We start from the raw sequence: 10,771 nt of genomic DNA on the forward strand, positions 1-10,771 counted from the left end.
GAAGACTACTAGAGTGTATGATGTCACATGAAAATATAAAGAGAATTTAACAAAATTTTACTTTTTGAAAAAAGTGCACATTTCCTGGACTCATCATTGACGTATGTTAAGGGTAATATTATTCCCCTTGCCTTCTGAGAGAGGGAAGTCAAGTGTTCTTTTGTTATGCGAGAAAAGTGAAAATATCTTGAATTGTCCTTATATTTTCTTTATATCGTTGTACTCATGTGACATCACATGCTGTAGTAGTCTTCTCATCCAGCAGTGACTAAGCAGAAACTTCAAAAATTCATAACTTTTAAACGGATTGTCTGATTTTCCTCAAACTCTTGCTGATGTGTTCTATTAATATTGCTGCATTCACTCAATCCACATGTCTATGAAGGTGAACTTGTCCTTTAATTGTCTTTTGAAGCTCAAGTGTAAGCTTATGTATAAATTTACACATAAATTCAAATCAATTTTTCCTCCATCTTTTTTTTTTTCAATTTTTCTTCCTTTGTCTACAGGTAGGTTGAGTATGGCAGGACCTACATAACTTCCATGTCTTCCTCCGGTGGGATAGAGTGGTTTTGTTGGGAAACAGGCGTTTCATTATGAACGGAGCTGTGAGTGATGTAAGTCCCCAATGTTTTTTTAACTTGAATATACCGGTATGCATTATCTCTGAAGGATACTAGTAATGCACACTTGACATTTAACATATTCTTTCACATACGTTATGAAAAGAACTAGGTCCTACCCACTAGGACCTACAATTTAAGGCAGCTAGAGGTCTTAGGTCTCTTTTCTCATTTGAAAATTTAGAATTCAAGGGATTTTCACGTGCAACCAAAATCATTCCTCCTCACACATATCGATATCTGTTATGCTGGTTACAAGTATAGTTCCCAGTTCTTTTAGATAAAGTACTCTTGGTTGTGAACTTCTCTTCAAGACTGTAAAAGAGTTGAAAGGGACTGTACAGTTCTGGTTGAGGTGAGGATTTAGCTTTTCTTCGCTGGGGTGACAAGACCTTGTATCTGCAATTTTGGTGGAAATGACTTTTTTGGATTAATGGTCAAATAATGGATTAAGTGATGTCCTGTCCAAATCCCAACTGTCTTACTCCAAAAATGAAGCCACCACGGCATGTCAAAGGAAAGGCTATCCCATTCGCCACAGTGCTTTGGCCTCCATGTTTTTTGGCTCTCCTGAACATTTGACATTTTGTAGATACGAGGTCTTGTCGCCCCAGCAACGTTTTAATGTTTTGCGAGATATTCAGAAACCACTTGATGAGATGTCAAAAAGCATGCAATTCTAAGGGGTATCAAAAGTTATTTGATGAAAATCGGTTTTGAAATGGCTGAGATATCCAAAAACAAGGTGAAACAAAGAGATCCTAATAAAAGGCATGGCCTGTCGCCTTTTATTATTATCTTCGCTTTTTTTTTGGTTATCTCAGCCATTTGAAAACCAATTTTCATCAAATAAATGTTGAATCCTTCTTTAAATTACATGCTCTTTCATATTTCATAAGAGGTTTCTCATTATCTCACTTAGGAATGTTATAAACCTGAATCCCCACCTCAACCAGTACCCTGCAGTCCCTTTGATATTGTAAAACAACAAACATTCATAGCATGAAACTTTTGCAAATTGCTTATCATGAAAAATTGCCAGTGTACTTCATGTATAGTGTGTTAAAATACACCTGTACAGAGATTTGTTCAAATTTTACGTACATTTTACTTTTGCCAATCTTGGCTCCTCATTAAATTTTTATTAAAGTTTAATGGACCTGAAAATTTCTGATCTTACAGTATACCTTTCCCCAAGTACTTTTACCAGATTGTGGTCCTTGTACACATGTATTGTAGAGTAGGCTCTTCATATCATATCATATATGATTTTACTGAACCTAACTTACTTTTTTTTTATGCAGTCAGTGTGATAATGATTAACTAGATATAAAATTGGTATTTCTTCATTTTACTGTGTTGATTGATTTCATGAATTTCAATCTATGTTTATTTATTTGATTGATGTAAGATATTTTGTTGATCAGTTCATCAGTAACACTTGATATGTGTTCTTCTTCTCCTTTGAAACTGTGATTCTTGAACTTCTCCCAATACCCAGGACCTCAAGGTTAAAATTTGTGACTTGAACCAGCACATTGTGTGCATCCTGTGTGCGGGATACTTCATTGATGCCACAACCGTGACTGAGTGTCTGCATACCTGTGAGTAGGAGGGGCATGCTTTTCATTTTGCCTCTACTGTGAGGTATCTATGCCATTGTTAGCTTATAATGTCTTAACAACAACAACAACAACAACAACAACAACAACAACAACAACAACAACAACAACAACAACAACAACAACAACAACAACAACAACAACAACAACAACAACAACAACAACAACAACAACAACAACAACAACAACAACAACAACAACAACAACAACAACAAAATCAGTTAAGTGCTGTCAATTAACAATTACACATTGTTCCTTGTGCATCTGTAGGACAATAGTTGTAATTTCCTGTGAAGCTGCAGTGTGCAATGAACAATTTCTATTGTATTTGTTATTTTGTGTGTAAATGGGCTTGTCAAATGCATCTGTATAAAGTCTTTTGGAAAGAAAAAAAAATCAAATTTATGAATTCTACTTTGTGTGTGTATATTTCAATGGCCAAGCAACTGTTTCCACCGTGTTCACTTAAGCACTTGATATGACATGAATAAAACTTTATAGTTTACCAGGTTGTAAAGTCCTTGTCGTCATGTACATTCGTCAATTGTTAGGATTAAACTCGCCCCTCCCACCTGACCCTACCTGCTCCTCCTGTCCTCTCTGTGCACATTGTCTCTTCTTTGGTCTTGATGTTCATTCTTTTTCCACACTGATTTCATTGCCTTTGAGCACAGTTTGCAAGAGCTGCATCGTCAAGTACCTCCAGACCTCCAAGCTGTGTCCCATGTGCAATCTCAAGATCCATGAGACCCAGCCACTCTTGAACCTCCGGCCGGACCGGACGATGCAAGACGTCGTCTTCAAGCTAGTTCCCAAACTGTTTGAATGTGAGTATCCTTCTCGCATTGATTTACAAATTGCACTTCATCAATGTGAACAAATAGCGATTATTCAGCAGGGGAGAGAGGTTTGGGGGTAACACCAGGTGTATATAATCTTTGGAAAAACAGAGCACCTGGAGCTTCCACCAACTGGAAGAAAGGATCAAAGCATCCTCATCCGGGGTGACAAAACAAGGTGCTACTTCAACTATTTGCTAATTGGCAAGCTACCACATGCCTACCAGCACACAATATCAGGAATAATGGATTTCATGTGACACACATTCAGATTTTGAGCGTAGACACTCATGCCCCTGGGAAGCACGCTTAATTTTACAAATTTCATTGAAATTCAGGTGTGAGTTTCTTCACTTTGTCTCCCTCTACAAATCAGATTTGTTAAGATTGTAACTGCTGATCTGTAAATTAAACATGTTGGAAACAGGAACCAGTGGGACTTGAACCTGTCATCTACTGCTTTCTTGGTAGCAACACTACCACCCTCCTGGCAACACTACCAGTGACACTACCAGGTTTGAGTCCCACTGGTTCCCTTTTCCGACATGTTTGTTATTTTTGATACCGTTCAGCAGTTGCGATCTTAAAAAAAAAATCATTTGTAGAGGGAGACAAACTGAAGAAACTCACGCGTGAACCTTCACCCATCTGAATAATATCTTTCTTTCAAGACTGTTCCTCTTTCAAGGGAAGACCTTAGAAAGAGGAGATTGGAGGAGGGAAGCAACATAGGGACAGTGTAAGAAAGGCAAATAGTGACAATCAAGGGGCACTGGTGAGCTGGAAGTTGAAGTAGCAAGAGATTATGTAATGTTTTAGTAGAAGCCACGAAAAAAAAAAAAATCAAAAAAAAAAATCATAGGCATACATTTCGAATGGGAAAAAAAGTAGCCTTCTTTATTCTAAATGCTGAAACATTGCAAGGTATTGAAAGGACAATTTAAAGTAGATCTCCTCATTGTCGGCTGGTTGCTTCAAAGCTCACTTTACTATTACTAGCATTCTGCACACTTACCACATTATGCAATGCACTGCAGAAAAGGTGAATAGTGCTGCAAACTTCTCTGATGATGATGTGAGACCATGGCTTTGTGGTCAAAATTTGTTGTATTTGTTTGTTTGTTTTTTGTGCCAAGAATTCATGACCATTGTGTGCATGCTTTATTTTGCAAATAAATTTTTCTGATCAGTTAGCTTTAGAGGTTCTAGGAGTAACCTCATATTTGTGCAGAGTCCTTCAAGCAATTTGTGCAGGGTCCCCTCATTTCTCTGAGTTAAAACAAACACATCAGAACATTTACACATGGGACCACATTCTGTGTGATCACGCAATTCAGCCAAACATGGTTACATGTGTCCCTTGTGACACACATGAAAAAAGTGAAAAACATTTTGCCTTCTTAACCGTTAAACACTGCTACCTAAAAAAAAAAAAAAAACTTTCAGAAATAACTGTATATTATGATGTGAATGTATACAAATATCCGCACTGCATACAGTAGAGCACAGTGTGGCCATAAATTGTTCCATATAGCAAAGATTTCATTGTAAATAATCTTTTTCTGGGTTGCTGAGTTTTGTTTTTATTCTTGGTAATTTAGCAAATCCTGTGTTTAAAAGGCTTATGCTTGCAGCATAGTCAATCTTGCAGAACAGATATAAAAGTGCAACTATTTGACAAATTGCCTTTTATCGACGTGAAATAAACACTGAATATTCAATGTTCATTATGTCAATGAGGGCAATTGTTAGACAGTTGCTATAAAAACAACTTGATGCAAGAATAATCAATTTTTCTGCAATAACCTGTATGTCTCAAAGGATGTGCTTGTGTCTATACCTCTTCCACATTCTATGTTCCATTGCTGTTAATGGTCCCATTAAAAAAAAAAAATGTTTGCCACATTTTTCATGTTCCAGCTGAGGAGAAGAGAAAGATGGAGTTCTACAAGTCCCGTGGCCTGGACAAGGTGCAGAGCAAGGTGCAGCAGAAATCTTTCAGTGGCAAGCTTGACCCCACTGGTGGTCACTTCTACAAGAATGATGAGCAGGTGTCGTTGTGCCTGGAGTATAGTGGGTGAGAAGATTTTCTTGTCTGTGCATACATTGAGTGTGTTTGTGGCAAAACTGATGTAATCACCATATGTACGCCTCCCGCTTACAACTCTGAATTCTTCCGTACAGCTAAAATTGATACCTTAGTCCTACAAATTTGGTTGGCTTTATTACAATGCTTGTTAGAATCATGATGGTCTACTTGTTAAGGTGTCAAACTACCAATTAACAGGCAAAGGTTTTAATGTGTTTGTTTTACCAGCGCTGCACACTGGCACTGGTCCGACGGTCCCTGACCAGTAAAAATCACTTTCAGACCAGTCACTTTTTCAGGAATTGACCAGTAAAAAATGGGTACCTACTGGTCTTACATACAGGTCAGACCAATAAAAAACATGGGTTAGGTTGTAGCCCTGGTTTTACAAAGTTGTGAAAGTAAGTTGAACAAAGAGCAGTATTTTTATTTCAACTTAGTCTGGAAAACCTTGTTTAAGGACATTTTTCTGCCCCAAGAAAAGACAGGACATTGCTGTTTGTAAACTCAAAGAGGAAAGTTTAACTTTCTCCACTGAACTTAATTTTGGCTATCAAACCTTTATTAGATTTCTCTTTTATTTTCATCAAACCCACCAGGAGTTCTCCAGTAGTGGATGACCAAGAGGTACCCATCACCCAGCTGAACAAGAAGTACATCCGCTGCTCGGTCCGCACCTGTGTCTACCACCTGCAGAAGCTCCTCATGAAGAAGCTGAATATCTCCAATGACTCGGAGGTAGGATCGGATTGACTCTTCATTTTTAAGATTGTGATACAGTCAAGTCTGCCGTAGCAGCCACCTCTCTATAATGGGCACCTGCTGTACATGGCCATTAAAAAATCCCCCCCCCCCCCCAAAAAAAAAAAAGAAGAAGAGAAAAGCCATGTTAAAAACCCTGTCCATGGCAGACAGCAATATTGTATCCATGGTAGATTTTCAGCTGTGTATAGCAGCCACAGACGCATATGGTGGCATTTTCGAGCCAATAATTTAACATGTTTTTTCCTTTCAGCCATGCCTGTTATGCATGATGTAATAGTTTTAATGATTACCACCACTGCATCACCTGCCATTTTAAGATTGGCATAGTAATGCTCTTGTGGAAAGCTTTTTTTCTGTATGCACGCTAGTCTGCAATAGCACGATAAATAAGTGTTCAATGTATGAAGCATGTGCATACTTACACACAGGCATTTACTGTTAAGTATGTGTAGCACGGAAATGTTGAGAGCCTCACTATAGTGGCCACGCTTTCACCTCCCTTAGGTGGCTGCTACAAACAGGTTAAAGAAAATAATTTGGTTACCCAAAATCATTACTGATACTGCATTTGCAGGATAATTTCATCACCTTTTTTTTTGGAGCTCTCATTAATTGTTTTATTTTTTCATGTTTTGTACCACTGTCACCGTCCAGATTATTCTCTACTGTGAGGATGAAGAGCTGTATGAGGAGGAACCAATGAAGTATGTCTGGGTTTCACACTGGAAGGAAAAGGTAAAACAAAATATTGACAAATTACAGTAGCATCACTAATAGGATATGGTTCCCCTAGTTGAGTAATTAGGACCCTGCATCACAAAACCAACAAAAAGTCGCCAGATATGGATTTTTAGTTAAGTGTAGATTCTGAAAGAGCTGACTCTAAGCTTAAAATGATTTGGTCACTGAAATCAAATGGACGCTCCTAACCTATCTAAATATTGGAAAGAAAGCACGCACTCCACAACTGAGAAAAGCGGCTATTCAAGTGCTTAATCTTTACCAAACTGTTCTAGCTGTGTGGTGAATGGGACAAAAAACAGGATGTAAACCACTGAATCAACAACAATGAAGGGATTATCAGATTAATCTAAAATTGATTAACATACTTTGTCCATGATTATTGCCAACGTTCAAAGCAGTAGATTCTTTGTTCAAAATTCATTAGAGTTGAAAGTGGAGAGTGTGCAAAGGATTTTCAAGAAATGAAAAGGGTCCTCTAAGACATACCTGATTTCACTCCTCTACACAAAAAAAGGTTGTAAAAACTTTCCCCTTAATTTTATGATTCCAAACTTAGGAATAGTGTAGAAGAAGAAGTATAGCTCTTTCAGAAAATATGAAAAACTCATGATTGACGTGGTTGACCTTTTTCACCTTTTTTGAGTCCTCACATAAAATCAAGGGGTGCGACTTTTTGTTGGTTTTGTGATGCATGGTCATAATTGGTGAATGTTTTGTGGTCCTAACTACTGCTACATACAGCACATTTTCCTGTGTTCAGTGATAGTTGATTTTTGCTTCGGTTGTAAATGCGACTGCCCAGCTCAAAACCCACAAAAACTAGGCCAAAATGAATTTGCGCTTTACTACATACATTTATGTAGTTTAAAAGAGTAAGCAGTAAGCTTCAAATTGATATCCATAGCTTCATTTAAAAAAGTGACTGAGATAAGAGAGTTAGGTGGTGTAGTTTTATAGGAAATGGCGAAGAGGATTTTACAGACAAGGGCCACTCAGGCGTGCTGTGTAGACATGTATCAATGAAAGCATGTTCTATTTTCCAGTGAAAATTGCACCTGTTTGAAAAGATATGGTCCAGAAAAATTGCCAAAATCTTAATTTGGGTGTTGTTTTCAGCCACCAAATTTTGACAGTAGGTAGAGAAAAGATTACTTCTCGGGATAAGACAAACTTTACAAATTTGCGTCGGTCAACCAAAATGACATATGTTGATGCTTTACAGAGAACCCTAATCTGTGACTTTTTTTTTTGTGGGTTTTGAGCTGGGTGGTCACAAATGATAATATCTGTTGTTCTAAGGCTGGTCCTGGTGCAGGGAGGGAAGAATGGGGGCAGAGTGCAGTACACAGGTGCAGTAGTCTTAAAAAATATAGACAAGCAACTTGCCCTAACATTGATCCCTAGATCATTCGCTTAGTTGCTTGGAGAAAAGCAGAACATCAGGATTACACTGCTGTCACTCCAAGACGATGTTTGATACATCTGTCACCCTTCACCATGGAGCACATGCGGTATTTGTAGGATGGTACAAAAGATACTGTACACACAGTGGCGTATCTAGGGGGGGCAAGGGGGGCATGTGCCCCGGGCGCCACTCCTTGGGGGCGCAAAAAACGAAAGAAAAAAAAAAGAGGAAGAAGAAAAAAAAGAAGAAAAAAAAAAGAAGAAGAAGAAGAAGAAGAAGAAGAAAACTCGCCCGGAAGGAGGGGGGGGGGGGGGGGGGGGGGGGGAAGGAGAATGGTGGGGGGGGGGAAGGAGAATGGTGGGGGGGGGGGCAGAAAACCAAATCAAACAAGATAGAAACAAAACATGATGATGACGCTGACAAAATGACAATGTTTATTGTGTTCACACAAGAATTCCATGTTCTGTAAGCTGAAATACAAACATTTTCGGCTCGCTCGCCAAAATCTATACAAAAAAAGAAAGTAAAAACAAAACGTGATGATGATGCGGACAAAATGACAATGTCTATTGTGTTCACACATGTCATTTTATATTTAGCAGGAAAAATGTTACACGGAGCAGCGACTGCAATTTCATTCATTCTGAAGCGATCGCCGATTGGATCAAAAGAGGACGCCAACGGTTTCGAATATACGAATTTCGGCTCACTCGCTCGTACTAATTTAGAATATTTTTTCAAGTACTCAGTTTGTTGGTATAAATCGTTATCTTTAAGGTCGTCACTGTATCTTGATTAGAATTGTAAGATTTGATAAGCAAAAAATGACAAGAATTCCATGTTTTGTAAGCTGAAATACAAAAATTTTCGGCTCGCTCGCTGCGCTCGCTGGCCAAAATTTATCAAAATTCATTATATTTAGATCACCCTCAAAAAGACCCCCTTTAAAGTGCTTGAAAAAGCATATCATGTGGACTTTGTTTAAAGTCCCTACCGGGATGGGGTTGGGGTTGAACACTTTTTCAGAAATTAGGGGCGCAATTTTCGCGCTTGCCCCGGGCGCCTTTTTCCCTAGATACGCCACTGTGTACACGTTTGTGCAACATTGCAGCCAGCGGTTAACTTACTTCAATAAACGAAGGGGATGTGATGCAGACTGCCATTACAAAAATGCTTGTATGTATTCAATTTACAAGTCCTAGAGAAATGCCAAATATCAGACCATTGTGGGGTGATTTGCTGATAAATAATAGAGGGATTGCACCATCTTGCTTTGTCACATGTCCTTGTGAGATGCAGAATGTGCTGTTATGGAAAGTGAAAGTGGAGGTGCAAGGTGACTTGGCCTTCAAAATGTGTGACAAATAGCATCACTATGAGAAGTGGAATATGTGTGTGTGTTTGTTGTGTTTTTTAATGGAGGGAGGAGGGTATATGACTTACCACCTAGATAAGGCAAAAGACATATTGTGGTATGCATGCCGAAAAAATTGACAAATTTGAGCCTTTGTGTGTGCTTTGAGTGCCAATTGGTATAGAAAAGGCCAAACATTGTACACACTGTCCAAGTCTGTGGCATAGAAAGAGTTACTGTAAAAGTGGAAATTTTGCGGTGCTGAAATTTTCGTGCATTTTGCGCAACGAGAAGCTAGGGCGAAAATAAAAGCACGCGAATATTTTTGCGCGCCATATGTTCCAGTACTTGATGTCTCGATTCCGCGGAATTAAAAACACGGGAAAGTCTTCTGAGACGGCCAAGTGCGAAAATATCCACTTTTACAGTAGATGTTCATGAGGTGTATTCACATGTGTTTTCCATGGTGTTGCAAAAAAAAAAAAAAAAGAATGCTGTTTTTTGTACATAGTGATGTAAAAAGCCATGTCTCTTGGGTTTTCTTTCCCCATCATTCTTGGTTTAATATATTTTCTTTTTCTTGCTGTGCAGGCAGCTCCGATGGTCCTGAAATATCAGATCATCATGGGAACAGCTAATGGCAAGACAGAGTAAGATTGACCTTTGGAGCAGTCGTCCCCGCAGCACTGCACTGACTGATGTGGGAGGATCTGTTAACGCCTGTTGCCGACCGAGAGATCTCGCACCGCTATGAAATCAACAATCATGCCAGAGGACCATACCCATGACACGCTTTGATGCACGCGGAAATTTGTTTTCAGCCATTATACGATTGACACTGCATCAGCTGCCGATATTTTGCACCTATATCTCCACAAGGATTCATTTCTGCATTGGCCTCATCATTTTGACACTATTGATTTTAACCCTTCTGTTGGTGGAAAGACTTTGTTTGGAACTTTCATGGGATTGGCTTTTGCTTTTGGTGATGGACATTAAAAGGTGGAGGTGAAGGGAATGGCTGTAAACACTCCAATAGTGGACCTGCAGGATTTGGATAGTGTGGGTTTGGATGCTTGAACATTTTGGAAATTCCTTGTATCATACTCGGTGCACTAACATGTGAGGGTGTGATATGAGCAATAACTGATACCCCTTGGGTTGAAGTGAGTTTGAGTGACTGTGATTCAACATCCAGAGCTGACATGTGATGTGTGTATGCATGCAGGAAAAAGGAAGACGAAGAAGAAGAAGATAAAAATGGACCAATGTGCAAAATGTGCTGATCATCAACGAATAACGGTATCTGTGGCAGAAGTGACTTGTGCCC

General features: G+C 38.9%; 1 protein-coding gene across 1 annotated transcript; it reads left to right on the top strand.

The window, feature by feature from the left end:
• The first annotated feature begins 596 nt into the window (after nucleotides 1–596).
• LOC140242084 (polycomb group RING finger protein 1-like) lies at nucleotides 597–10,441 on the top strand. Its single transcript, XM_072321844.1, has 7 exons — nucleotides 597–617; nucleotides 2,125–2,227; nucleotides 2,920–3,072; nucleotides 5,005–5,161; nucleotides 5,773–5,911; nucleotides 6,593–6,673; nucleotides 10,033–10,441. The coding sequence occupies exons 1-7, from the start codon at nucleotides 597–599 to the stop codon at nucleotides 10,093–10,095; spliced, it is 717 nt and encodes a 238-aa protein (XP_072177945.1). The 3' UTR covers nucleotides 10,096–10,441.
• The last annotated feature ends 330 nt before the right edge of the window (nucleotides 10,442–10,771 follow it).

Source organism: Diadema setosum, chromosome 18 (genome assembly GCF_964275005.1).
Source record: "Diadema setosum chromosome 18, eeDiaSeto1, whole genome shotgun sequence".
Lineage (NCBI taxonomy): Eukaryota > Metazoa > Echinodermata > Echinoidea > Diadematoida > Diadematidae > Diadema > Diadema setosum.

Bases quoted from the DNA above. Each gene is read 5' to 3' on its own strand.
- LOC140242084 (XM_072321844.1), top strand. From the start codon at position 597: ATGAACGGAGCTGTGAGTGAT. The intron at 618-2,124 runs GTAAGTCCCCAA...CCCAATACCCAG, and splicing joins TGAACGGAGCTGTGAGTGAT to GACCTCAAGGTTAAAATTTG. The intron at 6,674-10,032 runs GTAAAACAAAAT...CTTGCTGTGCAG, and splicing joins TTTCACACTGGAAGGAAAAG to GCAGCTCCGATGGTCCTGAA.